Genomic DNA, 21,266 nt, shown 5'->3' on the forward strand with positions numbered 1-21,266 from the left:
ATATTACATGTAGTGTAGATAAGTGGTTCTTGACTTTAAAAGACTGTAATTCCGTCACATTACAACCCCAAATGTCAGTGTTGTCTTTATTTTTAACGCTTTCAAACATGAGGCAGCCAGAGGCTCCACTCTCTGCTGTTGGTGACACTGTCTGTCCTTTGGGAATTCTTAAAATCTATTTACCATGGAAACATGGTTCATGTAAAACACAGACACCTGCCCATGTGCAGAGGAAGCTCTTGTGACTTCTGGGGTTGGAGACAGCTGGGAGATCACGAACTCAGGCTCCCAGGAGCTGGAGAAGGCGCCCTTGGGTTTGTGCTCAGGAGGCCCCACAGCTGCCAGAGCCTGGGGCCAGCGTGGCCTCCAGCTTCCTCCCTGCACCCCTGTGCACTGGGCTTCTGTCTCCCCAAGGTCACAAGTCTCAAGCCCTGCTTGAGATGCTGTTTTCCAGAAAGCCAAGGAATCATATTCCCCACTTTGTTTCTGCAAGGAAGCTTTTCCTGCTCTCTACCTTTTCATTCTTGCGACTTCTACAGTTCTTTTTCTTTCTTTTCTTTTTCTGCACAGAGGCAAAAAGTCAGATCTCAAAGTCAGACTGGCTATGGAGAAATGCGCTTTGAACTCAGATTGCCCTAGAGTTTTCACTGTAGAGACCCAACAGGCGTTTAGCTGGAGAGTATAAATCGCTGGGTCTGTGGTGACCTGGCCATGAACTCTGCTCCGCATTGCAGCTGCCAACAGCCAGATTCCAAGAAAGGCCCTGCCCATCCGGCAGGGTCTGAGGCAACTCAGCTAGAGGTGCAGTTACTTGTCCTGGGGAGGGCAGAGGGAGGCCTGTGGAGAAGGGTTGCCTGCTAAGAGGTCATCATTCCTATCTGACGGCCATAGTTCCACAAAGTTCTGCAGAGGCTTGGTGAGGGCAACTTCCTCTGGAACAAACTGGTGATCACCCATAGTTCACTTGGTGTCTTTACTGCAGGTGGACTTTCAAATCTGACCTCCACTTACTTTGACAAATATCGACTTGGTTGCTTAAGTGCCCTTCACTCAGCTGGCTGGACAATGTTAAAGGTCCTCGTCTCTGAAGTCAAACTGCCCAGCTTCAAATCTCAGCTTTGTAACTACGTGGGCTACTTTTAGCTTCTGTAACACTAAGTTTCTGGCTTGAAAACAAATCAAAACAGCCCCTTCCCCAGCTCCCAGCTTCCCTTTAAAAGGAAGCTCCTGCCTTACCCAGAGCCCAGCAGAGATGACCATGGAGCCAGCTGGGCTGGCACTAACATCACGTTAGGTTGGAAAGGGCAACTCAGACCAATCATTGAAAACCTTTTTTGTACACATAGAAAAATAAGATGCAGAGAAATGAAGTCAATAGATCTGGAAGTACACGGGCAGGGAAACGAACTTAGAGATAGACACTTGTTCCGTGGGCCACACAGTGGGCGGAAGGCAGTGGGTGTGCATCCTGACGGGTCAGGAGGCTCCGCTTGCCAGGGCAGCAGCCTGAGCCGGACCCTGCCCAGGAAAACTACAGAACGGGGCCCTTCCTCCCCAGACACGGCAGGGGAGTGGTGCGCCACACGAGGGCAGGGACTGGTGGATTCCCTGGAGCTCTGTCAACTGAGGGAAATTTTGAAATGCCCCAGATGGATGTGGGGCATTTAACTTTCTACTTAAAAAATGGACGCTTTCTTGCTAGAAGCCCAAGGCACAGGACCATCTTTTGATGTGGTCACACAGACAGAAAATGTGGGTGTGATCAGGACAGAGAGCATGAGGAGGGTGTGTTCCATTTGGAAGGGCTGCTTAGAGAAGGGGAGAGGGAGGAGGAGCAAATGGAAAGAGGCCCTACTGTGGCGGGGAGCACCCCTGTGAGCAGGGGCCCAGCGGAGTATGATATCCCCAGGCTGCAGACTTGGGAACAAAGCAAAAGCAAAGTCTCAGTTGGACCCCACAGAGTGGTTGCCTGGGGAACAATTCAGAAACTCAATTTTTTTTTTAACTCTGAATTTAAAATCACACTTCAGAAATAAATTAGACACAAAAGTCAGGGTTTGTGGAGAGAAGGTTCTGTTAGGATTTAAAAAGAGAACAAAGAAAATGGGCTAGCAACAGTAGGCTTGCAGATGGGGAGCATTTATATCCTCTCTGGACAGCATTTCAGCAGAGCAGCTGCCAGGCACCCCGTGGGCCCTCCTGTCTTTGGAGGCAGCCACAGGCGACTGCAGATGTGGCCACACCACCTGGGAGGACCCCCGGCAAGGGGCCTTGGTGACCAGCTGAAGGGCGGGAGGATGAAAAGATGCTGGCCAAGGGCTCAAGCCGCGGTTCAAACTGGCGGATGTGCACTGGCACCCGCGCCTCTCCTGTGCCCTGTGCTTGGATGATGGCGCCAGCTCGCTGGAAACAAGCGTGGCGAGTATCCCTAAGAAGTGATGGCAGACAAGCCCGATCTGCGCAGTTTCTCTCTGGACATGCTATCGGACAGGGGGACACATTGAGAAAGGTTAATTAAAGATTCAGCCAATTGAGGGTAAGACTGAACGCTGCATTGAGCAGACCACAGACAGAATGTCAATCAAATATGTACCCAGCGCTTACCAGGAGCAGGGCACGTGGGGGCACGGGCGCACCGCGCTGCGCACGATGAGTCGTGCAATGTAAAGGTGAGGACAGCTGGAGAGAGAGTGATAGCTGAGTTGCTACAGGAAGAGAAATTCGGATGACTCCTTTGTTCACATTGAGGCTCTCCCATCTGTGTTGCTCCTGAGCGGGCCCGTGGAGCTGGAGGCCACGCGTGTCAGCGGAGCAGCCTGAGTGCCAGCTGGGAAGGGATGGAATGATGATAAATGACTCGATGGCCCTGGAGCCTATAGGCTCTGCAGACTCATGAGAAATGCCCATTTCCTGGAGCTGGTTTAAAAAACAAATCACGCAGTCCGTTCTCCTAGTTCAGGTCTTTACCGCTTTTCTGTATTAATCATGGTGTGGCTGTGTGTGTCTTCTACCTGAAATTCAGTTAAGTCTTTCACTTAAAATATGTTTGTTGTGGGTCCTGCTTATCCATCTATGGAAAGACAACCTTGAATCTCTAAAGTTAGAAAATCGTCCAGTGTCCAGAGCACTCAGGTCTTGGGGTAGCTCCCTGTCCATGGAGCGGGAGGGTTCTGCAAGCCTGTCCTCAGGCAGGACCCCCCTGGGCCCATGCAGTCAAAACGGGAAGACCCATCAGTTCTAGGTGGAGACTGTATAGGGTTTGATGGGTAGACCTGAGCGGCGGCAGCCTGTGCGTGTGCCCACGGTCAGAATGGGGCTCTTCCTGCAGAGGCACAATGGACACCCCACGGCCCATTCCAGAAGGGCCCACCCACTTCCCCCTCCTAGAGGGCTGTGCATACTCTACCACAAGGTCAGTCAGGTCGCACGAGGCCTGCTGCTGTGGCCCTACCTGGGTTCAGTGTGAAGGGGCCCACCCATAATTAGAATTACTCTGTGTCGCAACCATTCTACTCAGGCTCATTCATTGCGAGTCATGATCAATGTCTCATACACACTGGGAAATGTACTTGAAATGTAACATTACCTTTCTTGTCAAAAACAAAAGCAAAAACGAAAAACCAACAGACTGATTTCTAGACATTTCCTTTTTTTGGGAGTTCTGATCTTGGTAACCCTCAACGAGTACATTTGGCTGAAACTGAGTTGATAGGAACCCTCCCTCTGATTCTAGCTCAGGAATTCGGTACTGGGGAGTACAAAGGCCCACCTGTCTGCCTTGAAGATGATTCCCCCTAAAGACAGAACAGAGTGGTCTGTATCTCTGCAACACAACCCACTTACCTGCTGATAGATATAAAAAATGAGATTTGGAAGATACCATCTTAGTTCTCTATCTAGTCTCATTTTAGGAACTTTCCACTCCTAGAAAGCAAAGATGGTGTCTTATTCATTTTCCCACATGTTGTGTAATAGGTTTCGTGGGATGCTAACTATTTCCAGTAGCTTCCGCCACCACTTGATGACATGGTTTAATTTGAAAAGTCGATTTGGTAGTTTTCTAACTTGTGACTCCCCCAACTCAATTCTCATAAACTAGGCTTGGAACATTTATACCTTTGTAAAACTAGGAGACCACACACATCTAATTCCCTCTTTCGGCAAGTGGGAGGCGGTTTCCATGTGAAAATGCCCTAAATAAATGGTAGCAAAATGTGGAGGTTTCGGTGAGTATCATTTCACTGGGAAGTTCTTAGGAACACTTGGCCTATATCCTGTTTTTGTTCTAGCTTTACTTGGTGTGATGTCTGAGCAATTTTTAGGAAACAGATTGATATAAATCAGGGTCTCCTTTTTTGGACAGGGGGACAGATGTCTCTCTGGCCATGACCTGTAATCAGATGGCCCTTATTCAACAGGCACACACATAAATGTCTGAAATGCGGTTGTTTTCAGATTTAAAGCAATAAAACAAAAGCGGTCACCCTATATTCTTATTCAGCAAGGCCTTTGAGCTGTGGTCAGGTCAAGACTCAAACTTTCATACAATTGGTTATATACAATTTCTACTGTTTTTTTTTTTTTTTTTGCAAGGGAATTTTCTCCAAAAACTTGAGAGGTAAAACTAAACCAGGAAGAAGACAAATCACATAGAAGAACATGATCTATTTAAACTTATTTTTATTATCATTTTTTTCCAGTTACCCAGCATGCCACAATCTGATTGCTGACCTGGATGAAACAGTGAAATAAATGATTTACAAAGAGATATTTACATTCATCTGATTTGTACGTTATATGCCACAATGCACCGAGACCTTCCCCGTGGACACCACATGGGGCTGTAGCGAGCTGCGCTGTCATCACCACATGTTTGCTAAGTGCTCCCTGCGCATGGACAGGCCAGCACTGAAGTCTGATACTAGATGAGGCGACCTCCTGGCGTATGTTCTCAGAAATGGTTTGAAGTTATGAACTTAAATCTGCTCATTTGTATGCTATGTTACAAATATGAGTTTCAATAAACCAACCGTTTAAAGACTTGAGTTATAATATTTCCTTTTTACCTTGTAGTGATGAACCAAACACACCAAAAAGGCACATATTTTAACTAGGCCAAAGGGTATTTAAGGACCAGACTTTTTTCCTGCCATTCATGTTTCTTTCTCTCTGTGATCTACAGATCATCCTTCAGCTTTACTTGCTTTTAATCAACATCCAGTAACACTCCATTATTTATCATCCTGCTACTTTGTGCACAAACAGGAGACACCAGGAAGCACTAAGCATTATCCTTTCCACTCTGTTAACAACAAAAACAAACAAAAAAGCATCTTTGGCTCGGTGGTGTCAGGTTTCTTCAATAAGCCGCATTTGAGGAGTCTAGAAACGTACTTAGTGAAATTACAAAATTTACTTAACAGTTCTATCAAATATCTGTACACAGATCATTATTTTAGTTTAAAATAGTATTTTACTATACACAGTTAAGCCCTCAAGTGCTTTAAAGTAATAAAAATGGGCATTGAAAATGTGTCGTCTTTAAGGATGACAGTGAAACACTATAGGCAAGGCTGCAGTTGGGACAAGTCCCTGACCTTAGAATGTTCTCCCTGGCCAGCGAGCTATCATCATCATCATCATCATCATCATCATCATCATCACCAGCATCAGCATCAGCATCATCATGGCCTCTCAGAATGGAAGTGGCTTAGGCTTTGGAGGTGGCGGGATGACACGCATGAAAAGACCATCGAGTTTCTCGAGCATGGAAAGCTCATGCCTGAAAGCAGAACTTCTTTTCAGATTTCAGATGTTTCTGATTTCATCAAATGTGCTAGACGTAAAGGCTGTCACAGAAAATGTTAATTGTCCCTAATTCTGTTTTAGGAATACAGTAAATAAATTATATAATATTCTAAAAATAGCACCTTTAAAGAATTATAGAGGTCACTTTATTTTAGCCTCCTGGATCTGTCAACCCCAGTGGTTTTGAGAAAAGAGCAAATGTAAGAATGCCCTCAATTTGGCTATGTGACTGACACATACATACGTGACTAACTTTGGTCCCAAAGCCATTCCTCTATCTGGCTCAGCCATAGGAGCAAAGCCAAGTTTCTACAATAGTAGGTTTATGAGGTAAAATCAGAAAAAGGCCCCATCCAAAATGATTCTAGGTAAATCAGATTGTAGTCCAACCACCCTACCCATCTATTACCCATGTCTAAGTTTGTTCATTTACCATGAAGTTTCAAAAATATACTCTAAGAAAGGAAGTGTACAGAGCAACACATTATCAGGAAGACATTACTGATGAGCTACACTCCTCAAGAAATCTGGGTCCAAACCATTTGGAGTGAAGATTATTAGGGTCTTAAACAAATCTCTAAGGAGCTCTATTTTATCCCTAGCTTCACAGTAGATCTGTTCTAAACCCAGTGCCAAGAAATCAGGATCCCCTTGGGAAGTAGCCCTTCATCCAAGTTTGGACAACTGCACTGTTGCCATTTACTGAAAGTAATAAAATATCCCGTGTGTGTTTGGAGATATAAGAAATTTACATATTTTTTCTATCACATTTTATACAGGATAGGTTAATACCAGGTGGAGCTATTACAAATCTTTTTTTTTTTTCCAGAAAAGAATAATATTTAATTTTCTGAGACTATAGAACCACATCCAACAACAATAAACAGAGAAGTAGCAGATTGACATAGTGCTTTATTTAAGCTGTCTGTACGAAGGAAAATAATGTGCATCCCTATCATATACGTGTAAAAATACTAAGGATGTACAGTGTACAAAAACAGTTTCTTTTAGTTATTTCACATCCTTGTGGGTCATATACTTAAGGAAATAAACAGTTTTAGTATGACCAACAGTAATAGTAATACAGTTCTTGGGTTCATAGTTGCGTCTGCTTAAAATCCTTAACCAGATGACTAGATCTTGTGCAGATCTAATGAAGAACTAGCAAGGTCAAGAAATGTCACAAACTATAAAGCTACAGGGAGGTAATTCAATTACCAATTTAGAGGTTTTCTTTTTATTTAAATAAATACTTTACATTTCATGCTTGCCTGTAATGCACTACAAGGAGCAAGATAAGGAGATTCTACTGTAGACAGTACAAACAGTAGCAGCAAAGTGTGGACACTGAGGTGTAATATAGAGACCCTGCAGTTAGGAAGGAAGGCCCTCACTTGAGTACTCTAGGAGAAGCAAGTGGCCCCTGCAAGAACAGTCAGCTTTACGAAGCCAGAAATCAGATATGGGAAATGAAAAAAAATACTGGAATAATGCTATGTAATTAGTGTAAGCTGTGCACAACCCTGCCAGAAATCCATGCAGAAATGGCCAGTTTCCTTCAAGATGGCTGCATTATGACAAGAGGGCAAACTTCACGAAAGAACAGGATGGAGTCCGCAATGTCTAAACTGTATTCTGATAGAATGATTTCAGGTTTCCCATCTGCCAGAATCGAAAATTACCCCCATAGGCAGAAACAAGGGAAGTTTTAGCAATCTCTTACACACATTTCTGTTTCTATTATTCTCCAGACCAATGGATTGATCTGGGAGTGAAAGGAAGGGGTTCTCAAAGTTGAAGACAAGAAAACACCTTGTGTGATGCTAACAGAAAGGATAGGGAGAAGTGACTGAGCCCTGGACCCCAGGGCATGGGCTGGGGACTGAGAGCCAGCTGTAAGGAGTGGCCAGCCTGGGGCACTGTCAATGCTGTCATTAATCTTTAGGAAGTGTCCTTGGCCAAGGTTATGGAAATCACTTTAAGATCTGAGAGAAAAAACAAAGGCTTTCAGTATGCTTAGTGTTATGTTGTCACACTTTCCCTCTAAAAGGACAAACTCTGAACATCAGCCAGTCTCAGTTTCCTTCTCTTTCTCTCACCTGCTTCTTTTTTATATAATGGATGCAAGACAACTTACAGGACATACCTTCTAGTCTACTTTCTTGTCAAAGTGAAGCAGTCAACATAATTTCAAGTGAAAAAAAAAAAAAAAAGGTTAAGCTAGATGCATAAGAATGAATTACCATTTACTGTAACTTCCTATTTGATACTAAGGATGAATTTCACTTAGGTAGAAATAATGAAAACTTAGGATAAAATCTATGTCTGAATATGTCTTAGCTGCCTTAGTAAAATGCCCTTTAACCCCCCTGCAGTTCCAGTGGTTCCCCCCACCGCCAGCAGTGGTTTCAGATCTATAATCAACACTTCCAGATCAAGAGGCTAAGACATCTGCATATGAATAGGATTCATCCTACTTAGAAAGTCACTTGCTCTTTCATACAATGCAATCATAATACTACATCATGCTGTAGTCTTCCATTTGGGAGCTGTCAGATAGTTTAACTAAAATACATTTCCATGATCACTCCAAGGAGCGGGATGGCCTCCTGCTAGCTGCAAGAAGGGCCCCCAGTTCCTTGGACTTCATAGGCTGCTTTGGAAAATGTCAGCTCCTAGCACCAAAGGGTTTAATCTGAAGATCATTAATGAAGGAGAAAGATGAGGTTTGCATACATGTCCCCTTTAAGTGAGAAATGTTGGAATTTGGGGACATGAGTATATACAGAAAAAGAAAAGTTGGAGGTGTTCTTTTTATGTTTTGTTTTTTTCCCTGATGGCTTAATTCAGTGATAAATGTACCATGATCAGAATAAACACACCAGGTTCTTATCCTTTACTGCCTACTTCATAAATACTCAAGATGGGTTCATTTTGTCAAGTAAAGATCATTTTTTATCATCACTCAGGTCTCAGTTTTCTTCTCTACCTTATCTTGCCAGGTGGTCAAATATTTCAATTCTCAAATGAGCAAACATCAACATCCACTTGTTGCATTAACCCCTTGGCATGGATAGTTGGGGATTTTCTAATTTTTAGCACCAAGGGGTTAAACGATGCATTAGCATCTCTTCTCCCAAAGCCAAATTCTAACAAGTAAGTACAATTTCAGAGCCTCATCAAAAACTTATCACACAGGAGAAAAAGTGCATGATTCTTATCAGCATGTACATTCCTTGCACATGGGTCAAATAAACTGCAGTAAGTCTATTTTATGTAAGTTGGAGATGCATTTGCTAACATGACATACAATCCTTATCACTAAAAAATAAATACTACTGCAATATAAACAAAATCATAAAAGGACATTCAAAGTTTTAACAGCTGAGAAAAAGCTAATTCACGTAAAATGAAAGTAAAAAATTAAAACGAAGGCAAACACCTGTTTACCTTGGTGCACACATTTTGGTGAAAAGCAGGACCATTAAACCTGTCTACATTCTTCAGCCATCAGAGGTGATAAATATCAAGAAGGGGAAAGGTTTCCAAGCACAGGGGAAAAAATGCTCTCTGGTGCAAATTGTATCAGAAGACTCGGTAAGTGACCTTGACTCTGCTGTGCACACGCCTCCTCCTTGGTAGAATAATGTGCAGTTGCCCACAACTGCCTTGAAATCTGGATGTCCATGTAAATACAGGGCTTCCCCTGAAGTATCCAACAGGAATTTAAACCCCTCTATATCTTGACGGTTGTTCAGTCCTTCTCTGGAATGCTCCCTAATGAATTCCAGCCAGATCTTAGCAACTTACACCTACTTTGTGCATTGATCTGATAAACTTCACTGACATTTTGCATATGCACATCACCACCCTCCCACAATTGCTTGTTCTGAATATTAAACTAAATCTTCTTAGTCTAATTAGTTTTTGATTTATCTTCTAGAAAGTTAAAAAGTGTACCTAGAATCAGTGTTTCCCATTTAGCCTTCACTGTTAGGGAAAAAGAAAAACTAAAGATAAAAGATGACAATAGGTGCACAAATGAACAGGGCAGGCTCATGACTTCCAAAGATTGTAAAATTACCTCTTAAAGTTGCTATAATTGTAAGACAGTAGCAGCAACAGCATGAGACCTTAGACTGAGATACAATTTCATGCAAAAACAAAAAAGTCAAGTGTATTTGTGTATATGTGTGTTCTCTTGTGGGTGAAAGATGGCCAGGGGTGAAGACCTTTGATTGGTCTGGGATGTCTGAAGGTGCTCCTGCTATTTGTAAGAGCTAGGACTGCTGTGATGTCCAGGGATCATTTTCAGTAATAAATCTAAGATGACAGTGAAGTAGCAGAATGAAAGAGACTTATTCTCGTCCACTTGCAGAGTAGGAAAATTGAGGGAAGTGCGGTCGTCTCTCATTGTCCATGCAGTCCATACCATCCTCATCATCTGTGGGCAGGAAATAGCTATTTTAGTTTTACATTTATATTCTGCAACATTATTGCAGTCAGTATATGTCTAATTTGAGACATAATAAGATCAATAGAGGCAACAGCTTCCAGAAATTTGTTTATCAATACTACATACTTGAAAGATATCATCTCATTTCAAACACATGATCTTTGAAGAAATGATACTATCAAACCTCCTTCAAGACGTTAGTGTTTCAACCCTCAATAATGTGAAAAAATACTATGGAAGACAAGTTTTGTTTTTTTTTTTTAAATAAGAAGGAGCAATCTTCAGTAACCTTTAATTTCATGAAACTTTCATGTCAAAATTGCAGAAGTATGAATCCTAAGGCACCCAAAGTGTCTATCTGGAACTCATTATTAAATATCTTCAAATGCCTGTATTTTTCTTCATAGTACTTTAGGTGTGATTGCAAAATAAAGCTGCATGTGATTCTAGTCCATTTCAGTCCCTGATAATAGCTTTAAGATTCTACATTCATTATTATCTAGTATCTGCCTTAACTCACCACTCCCAATTTTCCTCAAATAAAATTTTACAGTAGAAAAAAAGAATAACACCAAAAAAAAAAAAAAAAAAAAAGGCAGAAAGATGTTAGCACATAAATACTAGCTTCATCAAGGACAAATAGGGAGAAGACACTTGAAAGGCATGGGGAGAGGCTGCTTCCACTTACGCTGTTCTTCCCATTCATCTTTCCTTTTTACTGTATTTAAAAAATTACAAATCATCACCCAAAATCTCCCCGTAACAGCTCTAATGACTAAAATCCTGCACTGCCAGATGTTCTTTCTTATATGTGGTTTGGTGCTCGACCCTCAGTCCACAAAGACTCTCCCATCTGCTCTGGGCTCTGAGCATATAGCACGTGTGCCCTCCGGCCTTCCTGTGTGGGGGGAGATATCCCATTAAATCCCTCCTGCTCAACTTGAAATGCCTGTGATTGTAAGTGATCCTACTGTAAAATAAGTCAAATACCCACCCTCCTTTTATTCAAGAGAAGTAATCCCGTTACGTCACATACAGTAAGCATGCTACCAATTCCCTTAATTTTCCAGCTTGTGAAGAGAGCACCAATTTCATGTAATATGAGAAAGAACACAAGTCAGATTCCACTGTAACGTGTGCTGGGCCCTGTCACACTACAAAGACTTTTCTAACTTTCTAACTTTTCTAACTTTCCTTCTTTTTGGTATTCTGTTTTTAATACAGCCAAACATGAGAACAAGTTGCTAACCAAAATTCATAGCCTCAAGTATACTTAAGAAAATATTATTGTATTAGGTGGGAATAAGTCTATCAAGAAGCATGTGTGACTTCCTACTCTGGGCAAACCACTGAACTCCAAGGGCTTCCATCCCTTTGCAAATAGACCTTGTAAAAAGTCAACATTTCTAGATAGTACCGAGGTTTGGGGAAATCTCTGTTTCATTATAAAATACTAGTTTGGTACCTAAGAAACCACAGATCAAATATCTTCTGCAGTATTTTCAGGTAAGCTGAAGATGCTAGGTGCAGTGGATTGCTTATCTGTTGTTGAATCACAGAGTATAAAAACTTACTAAGAGAAAAGGCAGCTGAAATCTTATTGTTCAGTTTCAGACATGTGCCAATCACAATTGAAAGAAACAGCTTTTCCCACTAACAGCTTTGTTTTGCTGAATGTGTCTCTGCACAGCAAATGCGCAAAAAGCCCTGGACAGCACATGTGGGAAGCCGGTGCTTGTGCAGCCTCAGCCACAGGCAGGCAGCAGCCACCTTGGCTTTCTGGGCCACATCAGGCCTTGGCCAGGCTGGTTAGGCATGGAGCCCAAGTCAGTTGGGCTCTCAAAAGGTGTGATAGGGTTTTTTTTCTAAGGAGCATCTACTGCCATGAGCCTGCATGTCAGTTGAGAATTAAAAGAGAGCCTTCATTCCATCACTTCAACAAAAAATTCATCACATTTTTGAATATAAAAAAAATCTAAATCTCACAGATAACCAAGGGAGGGTCCCACTCCTTGATAGCCTTTCAAAACCATGGTATCTGTCCTGCTCCTCCTATTCTTTCATGTCTGGTAACAGGGAGGGCAAGTGTCTGATCATGGATACAAGATAAGCCAAGAGCCTAGAGAGGTTCTGGGACAGGGAAAGGGGCTTCCCAGGGCCCCCTGTGCTGCAAAGTAGGTAGGGCTGTGGGTGATGAAGTGAGAGGTGGTGACCACTGGCACTTAGCTGCCTAAGTCAGAGCTTGTCACACCCAGTCGATGGATGTAAATAGGTTCCTGGTCTGAAAGGCGGTCATAGGGAATGATGATCATCAACTTGAACTACACTAAAAAACAAAACAAAATACACATCTGGAAAAGAAAACAGAACTATCAATTCTACATCCACGGAAGCAGCATCATCCCTGCAAGAAGCATTAGTTGTTTACTTTTCATAGAACATTTGACAAATGTAATTATATGGCAGTAAAAGCTACTAGATCTCAAAGAAATCATCTTTTTCTATACAATGGAGGCAGAGGACCATTAATGGATATAATACAAGACAACACATTCCAAAATCTGTTCAATTAATTAACACCATGTTACTGCAGCTGTTTGTAGAAAAGGAACATTTTGTCTTTTTAACTGTCGATTTGTTCTAAAAAAAAAAAACAAAACTCCATTCTGTTTTACACAATCAAGGTGGCAAGTGGGAAGACAATTGCTAACTATATTGCTGTGAACTTTCATGAACAAAATCTCTTTGCTTTAGTAGCAAGAGAGCTGTGGTGGTTTCTCATCAGCAACACTATTCAAAGCTGCAAAAAGAAAAGACTATGTTAAATATAATCACATTTCTCTTTTGACCTGCCTTTTAAAGGAATCTAGGATATATACACAGACATTTACATTCAAAACACAGCCCTTGTGCCCTGGAAGAACACAGGAGCTGCAGTTCACAATTACTGATACAAACACAACTCACATGAGAGCCCAGAGGCCCTGACACTACAGAGAGTGCTAGGCTGGACACAGAGGACAGGCTGTGGGTGGCGAGCTAGGCCATGGCCCACTTGCTGAGCTCTTCCACTCATGTTCCTCTCCAGACACCCAAGTTCAGCAAGTCAGGAGACAAGTCTACAGTGTCCTCCTGGCGTGCCCTGTTAGACAGATGATAATGCTGGACTGACACTCTGGGCTGTCCAGAGCCCAGCACCAAAGAACGGTCACATTCAAATTCTGATGCCCAAAAAAGCCAGACTTTCACAGGCTGAAATTGTAAGTGGGTCCTGACACTCACCTAGGAAGTTACTAAAATGTATGTGCCCCTACAGACTTAAAGACAGTGGGTTGCTGGGCTTACACAGAGCTACACATATCAGAAAACATATTTTTCTCTCAACAAGAGAGCCACTATTAGTGAACTAGTAGTGATGAAATGTAACATGTCATGATATTCTACCTTTTTTATATTCTTGATAAAGGAGTTGAAACACTAGATTTGGATTATAATCTAGAAACTGTTGGGTGACTTGAAATACCTTTTAACATTCAATCTCATTTGAGAACAATAAATGCTTATTAATAACATAATCTTATCATGACATCTACCATGTGAGTCTGGAGTTAGGGATGAAGCAGGAAAGATTAACCGGGAAGAGATTCTGGTTCTTGACAGGTGAGATTTTGAAGTCATGAAAACAGATCTGATGGCTAATGAGGTATATATTTAAAGGCTTTTAATTAAACTTATTGATAATCAAATCCTTGCATCATATTTCAGTTAGTCGCTTCCGTACATCCCTCCTTTCATGTCTATTTTTTTTTTTTTTTTTTTTGCTAAGTATTTACTGTACTGAGCCTGTCATTACTCTTAGAGTAGTTGGTCACAGAACAAAGATCTGTATACACTGGTTAATCAGGTGCTTAAAATTAAAAATAGGATTATTTAAGCTTGGAGAACTATAGGTGCCTTTCCTTTCCTAAAGAGATGGTTTCTCAGGCACACAGCAGGGAAAAGACAGGATTCCTAGAGGTTACCAAGTCTTGTTCTAGAGGACAGAGTAGCCTGAACCCAGGGCTTTTCTCAAGTCCATTTTGGATTTTTTTTAAACTGTTAATTTTCTGAAGCAAAATATGCAAACATGACTTTGCATTTAAGGATCTTAAGTATTTCTTTGACTTCCAAAATAACATATTTAATTGTCCTAATGAAGATTCCACAAATGCCAAAGCTCTATTTAAGAAAGGACACTCTTGGGCCTCCCCTGGTTGTGCAGTGGTTGAGCACTGGGCTGCGAAGCTGCCCATAGCCTCTACAGCGCTGGTTCAATCCCTGCCCACCTGCAAGGGTCCCACATGGCGAGAAAGACCTCTCCTGCTGCACCCACTGCCCCCCTCAGCAGTGTATTTTGTCCGTCTGCCTGTTCTATTCCCCACTCTGGCTCTGGTGAATCCTCTCACCCTCCCTCGCTTCTGACTGTACCCAGTGCTTATATGAATAAATAAATAAATCTTAAAAAAAAAAAGGACACACTCAAAGAGGTTGCTGCTGAGGCTGAGAACAGACATGTCAGGACCTTCCTCTCCCAGCACCCACTGTGGATCTTGCGGGTGTCAAGACAAACCCTAACAAGCAACAGTACAATCTGTTAAGAATTTGGATCCTTCTAGTCCTGAAACTAGTAGGCCACTGGCATAACTTGTTTATTCTTTCATATAACACATCTTTACTGAATACCTATGCTGGGCAAAGCACCTAGTTAGGAGCTGGGGTTAGTAGTGAACAAAACAAATCAGATCCTTCCTCTCAAGGCCACGGAATTCTAGTTGGAAAAACTGACAGTAAACAAAGAAATAAGCAAATTAACTAGAAGAATATCAACAAGTAAAGGTGTCAGTGTAGAGAACTAGGCTGCAGTAGGAAGGGTATCTGACGGGCTTTAGACTCATCTTCAGATTGGGAAGCTGAAGAACAGTCATGCTCTGATGAAGTGACATGTGAGCTGAGATCTAAAGAAGTAGGTCTTCATGAAAATAGCTGGGAAAAGAGCACTTCAGGCAGACAGAACAGTACATGCACACGTCCCAAGATATAGTGAAGAAAGGTAGGTCAAGGTGTGGCTGAAACATATAAAGTCAAAGAAATGGATGGAACATGAATCCAACAGGGCTGTGTAAGCCAGTGTGAAAAGTCTGGGCTGAGACTGCAATGGGAACCCACCAGGGGAAGAAGGTGATTTGATTACACTTGAGATTCTATCCAAGTGATGAGTCCTAGCAAATAAATGCTTCATGGTGCGAAGTATTCACGGAATTTACCCAATACGTTCCTAGTGTTGCCTGTCATTTTTATATATTGCCATAGTCCATGCCGGGGTCAGGGGAAAGTAGGCCGAGGCCTGTGTCCACTGTTTCTACTCAGTCAGTCCTTAGCTAGTTACCCACAACTTTCTAACATTACCTTTGATTCTCAGCATTTCTAAGATTCTAGCAATGGCACACTGGACGGAGTGGAAGTCCATAGACCCATGACCGGTGATATGCTGTAAGCAGCTCTTCAACACACTGTGCTTTGCAACTTAAACTGGGCACAGACCAGCTGGTGATGCTGTTCCTGCCTCTGGCTGAAACTAACTGTGGAAATTCAGGAAGCTCAATTTCTCTCTGGGTTTTAATTTCTTCCTTTATAAAATGAAAGTTAAAATGTTTTTAACTACTTTTAAGTCTAAAGAAAGAAAAGTACATGAAGCATACATAATTGTGTATTTAATCTCAGGGTGTTCACAATCACTTGATGTCATCCAGGGGCCCCAGGCTAAACAGACTCAGCATAATGACGCCGACTTTGTCTTTCATGCTATAATCAGTGACTGTATCCAGAGTTGGAATAGCACTTCCATCTTCCCCCTCATGGACACTGAATGTACACTATGCTGTCCACAAATATGCCTTTTAAAAATAAAGAGAGGAAAGGAAATGTGGGAAAGCATATGAAAGAAAAGGAGAGAAAAACTAATATATTACTTTGAGTGAAAAGTGTGCAACTTGGTAAGACTTTTATTTGTTCAAGTTATGTTCCTGCAACTCAGTTTTATTGTCATTCCTAAGCTAATGATGACAGATACATTCCAAACCTAATGTTGCCAGTATATGAGTATTTATAAGTTCTATTTGATAATCTTTTTTTCATTAAAGTTCATCTATTGAGGGTATTTACCAACATGTAAGGCACACCTTAGCATATGTGGAAAGATTTTAAGTGATGCATGAATGTTAAAAGTAAGCACTTTATGTGTATCAAAAAATTACTAGCAAACTGAACTGTGCCTTCACAGATATTACTTAAGACAAAGCTAAGTAAAAGACTGACTCAATTTAATGTGAATTTAAAAACTATTAAGTGAGTAGGAGACCAGAATTAGCAAAATTCTGAAGGTGGTATTTGAATGAGATGTTGGGAAACATAGCAGGTCTCTATTTCAGAATTTTCAGCTGATGTCAAAAGAATCTATTTGAGAACAGTAAAAAAGGACTAATGAGTCTATAATCCAGCATATAATTCTCAGTCTACAGTTTTCCTATAAATTATTCTTCCTACCCAGAAAGGCTTTTTTTTTTTAGCTACCTGTCTTCTGGTGTTTTCATTTTGGGAACTCCACATTCTTGAGAGGAATGGAATACAACACTGTGGAATTTGAGCTTGAAAATAGCCAATAAAAAAATGACTATTTTCTTCTATGATATTGGAATGTTATTGACTTCAAGATTTACTTACATTTTTCAGGTGGTGTTATTGTAATAGTTTGAGCTGTAAATTCTTCATCAAAATATCTAGTATCTGTTTCAGATGTTACTTGAGGCTTAAAAGGAGGTATAAGCTGTAAGAAGAAAAACGAAACACTGTTAGCATATCTCAATTTAGGAAAATAAATTTCTCAGACAATATTAGAGAATAAATAACTAAATAAACAGAGTAAAAGATGACTGTTGAGTCACTGTGTAGAGTAGATTTGCTTCCTAGTTAGCAGTCTAAATGTACAACAGTGGGTACTTGGTTGTTCTGTTAAAATTTGAAGGATTACATAAAGCAGAACAAGCAAGAACCATAGAACAGGACAAGGATGCTGAAGGAGTATCCTAATTGCTTTCCCAATAAAAACATACATATACAAAATGCAAGCTCTTTTTAATGCAACAAAAGCAAAACTTTGTTGGCTTCCGTTTACCTCTATTCCTACTACCTCGTTGAATAACATAATAACATAATTTTCGAGGTCACAGACAGAGTGTCACCTTTGTACTGAATTACTTGTGTCACCTTTAACTCTGAATTACTTGAGATGGGCATTAATGTTTGTCCCTGTTCTGGAACAAAAGTTCTTAGCAGTTCTGGAAGTTATACATAAATATTTTGTCCATAGTTTTCATTAGTCCTTAAAGGCGGTCAAGACTCCAAAAAGGCTAAGAGTAATTGCTTCCAGACTGACAGACCTGAACTCATTTTATCAGACCTACAGCAAACATGAGGGGAGGTGGAGCCTTGGGTTGCTGAAGGCAACAGGAGAGAGGAAGGGGCTCTGGCCTGTTTCTTTCTAACAGTAAGAAGTCAGTCCCAGGGCCTGGAGTCAGAGTATGTGTCCTGAGGAGCACCATTCAGAACAGGATATGCTGCTTTAGATAAAATTAGTTTATTTAATAAAGTTTTTACACAGAAATACACATTTGTTTTCTGATCAATGTACTTTCTTTCTCTTACACCAAGTTTATGTTAATAAAGTAAAATATGGAAATTATTAGCTAGACAGAGTATAACTTATAAAACCAGGGATGACCAGAATTAAAATATGTTTTCATAACAAAGGATCATATTTCAGATTATGGCACATGATAGAGGGCACTTTTAATTTCTTTCCTTTTTATAGTTCTTTCTGTTTGCCCTCAATATGCAGCTATTTTAAAGTGTCTATATAGTAGCAAGCACTCTTTTGGGGATGGAACCAAATTCAGGTTTCAATTGTCAGCTAGTGACAGCTGTTACGGAATACCATTGCTCCTCTCTCAGTACCTTTAATCCCACTTGAAACAAGTTCCTCTGCTGCTGTTGAGAAGAAACCTACAGCAGTGATGAAACATGTTTCTTTCTAGTTGCTGTACGGTAGTGGACATAAGCAAACAGTTCACTCAACTGAGGAAAAACTTCCCTCTTCCATTTGAACACAAGTGCATTCTTTACACCAGCATCACACACATGGACATAAGGAAAACACTAACTGTGAGAGAATGGAATATTTTCAGTTTTCCCTTCAGAAAACTGAGGGTAACTGCCTCTAACTGGCAGGAACTCAGGGGTAGTGATTCTGGTTATGACCTTCTTTCTGACTCACCATTCAATATTCAAAAACTAGTCTTCATTGTTCCAATCAAATAATTTGTCACTAGAAATTCTTTTAGCAGAATTGGGCTTCTGTTGAGCATGTGGAGTAGGTTTTGCTTATCTCTGCCCACCCTTCCCATCTGTTTCCTTCGTATGGCAAAAACTTAAAATCTACCTTCAAGTTAGGGAGAAAGCTGCTATCTTTTTAGATGAGAATAGCCACTTGTAACTTTAAAAAACTGAAACAGATCTGAAAATAGTTTTGAAAAGATTACAAGGGGGATTAAAATAGGTTCTGTTCAAATATCACAATATTACAAAAGCCTTACTTGATCTCCTCGCTCAGTCACCCTCCCTATTTCTTATCTTCACACTTCATTTTTCTTTAAGACATTTCAGTAGCTGACAACTATACATACCTACATACACACATGCAAAATATATGTGCATTTGCTTATTATCTACTTTTCTCCAATAAAACCTAAATTTCCTGAGGACAACTGCAATGTAAGAACAGTTTTATTGAGATATGACTGACATACAATAAATTGCACATGCCATAAGTGTACAATTTTCTGTCTTGACAAATGTAGACAATCACGAAATTATCACCACAGTCAAGATGATGAATGTGTCCCTCACTCACGTCCACTTAGTTTTCTAAAAACACCATGTGATCATGCCCTTTCTCCAATCCCCCTGTAGGCGGTGACTCACATGCTTTCTGCCATGATAGATTTGTATTTTCTAGAGTCTTATGTAAATGAATTGCATGGTACATATTCTTTGTCTTTTGTTTTTTTTTCATTTAGCATGATTATTCTGACAGTTATCCCTGTTATTGCAAGAAGTTATCCATTTTACCACTGTCTAATACTCCATCACAACAATACCACAGTTTGTTCATTCCTTCAGTTGGTGATATTTGGGTTGCTTCCAGTTGAGGTTAATTACAAATAAAGCTGCTAGGAATCCTTATGTCCAAGTCTCTGCTTGGAAATGATTTATTTTGCACAAATATGAAGGAGTAGAATGGCTAGGACATAGTGTAACTGTACATTTAAATGTAAGAAACCACTACAAGCAGAAAGTAGCTGCATTGTTTTATATTACTACCAACAGGTTTCATAGTATCACATTCTTGCCAACATTGATTTGATCAGTCTTTTCAATATTAGACATTCTAATGTGTGGTGCTATTTCACAATGGTTTTAATTTATATTTTCCAAATGATTAATATGTACTATAATGATCTTAGCTTACAAATTTATTTCTTTGGTGAAGTGTCAGTTCAAATATTTGCCCTTTTTTTGTCATTAATTTTAGAGTTTTCGTATACTCTATTTCCTTTTCAGATTTGCGATTTGCAAATATTTTTGCATTTTGTGATTTTTCCCTTTGCTTCTCCTAACAGTGCTTTTTGAAGAAAAGACATTCTGAATTTTGATATGACAGTTTTTTTTTAACAGATATGCTTTATCTAAGAATTCTTTGCTTATTAATCTAATGACACAAAGCTTTTATCCTTTGTTTTCTTATAAAGACCTTACATTTAGGATTATGATCCATTTCGAGTTAATTTTGTGTGTCTTGTAAATTTTTTTTAAATGCTGTTCAATTATTTTAGCACCATTTGTTTAACTGAACTATCTCTGCACTTTGAAAGTTAATTAACCATATCACACGTGGGTCCTATTTCCAGATTTTCTATTCTGTTGCATTGATCTCAACCAGTCTTTATGGGAAAATAAAGATGTTATTTGTTCACAATAAGCTTGATTACAATAAGTCTTGAAGGGTAGTGTGGACCTCTCACATTTTTTTTTTTTTTTGTCTAAGTTGTTGTTTTGGCTATTCTGGCTATTCTGTTGTTTTGGCTATTTGACTATTGCACTGCATGTGAATTTTAGAATCAACCTAACAATTTCTACAAAATAATCTTCAAGAACCTTAATTATAGGGCCTCCCTGACAGTTTAGGGGTTAAGTCTCAGTGCTGTCATACTATCGCCGCTGCAGCGTGAGTTCAATTCCCAGCCAGGGAGCTGAGCCACATGGCGCAGCAAACCTCTCCTGTCTTGCCTACTGCTCCCCTCAGCAGTGTAGTTCAGTAGATCTGCCAGTTCTGCTCCCCACTCTGTCTTTGGTGAATCCTCTCACCCCTACCACACCTCTGGCCTACACTCCAGTTCTTGTATGCATAAATAAATAAAAAATAAATCTTAAAAAATATCTTGATTAGGATTGTGCAGTATTTATATATCACTTTGATAGTACTGTTATTTAATCATAAACTCAGTATATCTCTTCATTGTTTAGTTTTTTTTTTAATTTCTCTCTCTTTTTAACTTTCAGTATATAGGTCTTTCAAATCATTTGTCAAAAGTATCCCTAAGTAGTTTATATTTCTGTTGCTAATGTATTTTTATTAATTTTCATTTTTGATTGTATTGCTGTTGTGAAAAATTAGAACTCTTTTTATATCTTGCCATTTTTTGCATATTTACTTATCAATTAACCCAGGGGATAAATGTTAGTAGCATTATGATCTCATATGATTTTCTACACAGATAACTGTGCTGTCCACAATTAGATGTGTTTACTTCTTTCTTTCCAGCCTATGCAATTTATTTATTTATTTATT

At 40.2% G+C, this 21,266-nt stretch overlaps 2 protein-coding genes across 12 annotated transcripts in view; one reads left to right on the plus strand and one right to left on the minus strand.

Annotated features, from left to right (window-relative positions):
• The window catches only part of SDCCAG8 (SHH signaling and ciliogenesis regulator SDCCAG8), a 270,102-nt gene extending 265,064 nt beyond the window's left edge, over window positions 1-5,038 (plus strand). Inside the window, 1 exon segment of the mRNA XM_037509815.2 lies at window positions 4,701-5,038. Within this exon segment, the coding sequence (XP_037365712.1) occupies window positions 4,701-4,730 (30 nt within the window). The 3' untranslated portion in view covers window positions 4,731-5,038.
• The window catches only part of AKT3 (AKT serine/threonine kinase 3), a 330,364-nt gene continuing 313,745 nt past the window's right edge, over window positions 4,648-21,266 (minus strand). For 5 of the 11 annotated variants that reach the window (XM_054694944.1, XM_054694942.1, XM_054694941.1 and 2 more), the window contains 2 exons: window positions 17,024-17,126; window positions 4,648-5,782 (listed from right to left, as the gene is read on the minus strand). In XM_054694944.1, the coding sequence (XP_054550919.1) occupies window positions 5,685-5,782; window positions 17,024-17,126 (201 nt within the window). In that variant the 3' untranslated portion in view covers window positions 4,648-5,684. Of the gene's footprint in view, window positions 5,783-6,700; window positions 10,253-17,023; window positions 17,127-21,266 lie in introns of those variants that run through there. The other 6 variants (XM_054694940.1, XM_054694937.1, XM_054694938.1 and 3 more) reach the window with 3 other exon arrangements.

Source organism: Talpa occidentalis, unplaced genomic scaffold (genome assembly GCF_014898055.3).
Source record: "Talpa occidentalis isolate TD23 unplaced genomic scaffold, MPIMG_talOcc4v2.1 talOcc4.14, whole genome shotgun sequence".
In the NCBI taxonomy this organism is placed as follows: domain Eukaryota; kingdom Metazoa; phylum Chordata; class Mammalia; order Eulipotyphla; family Talpidae; genus Talpa; species Talpa occidentalis.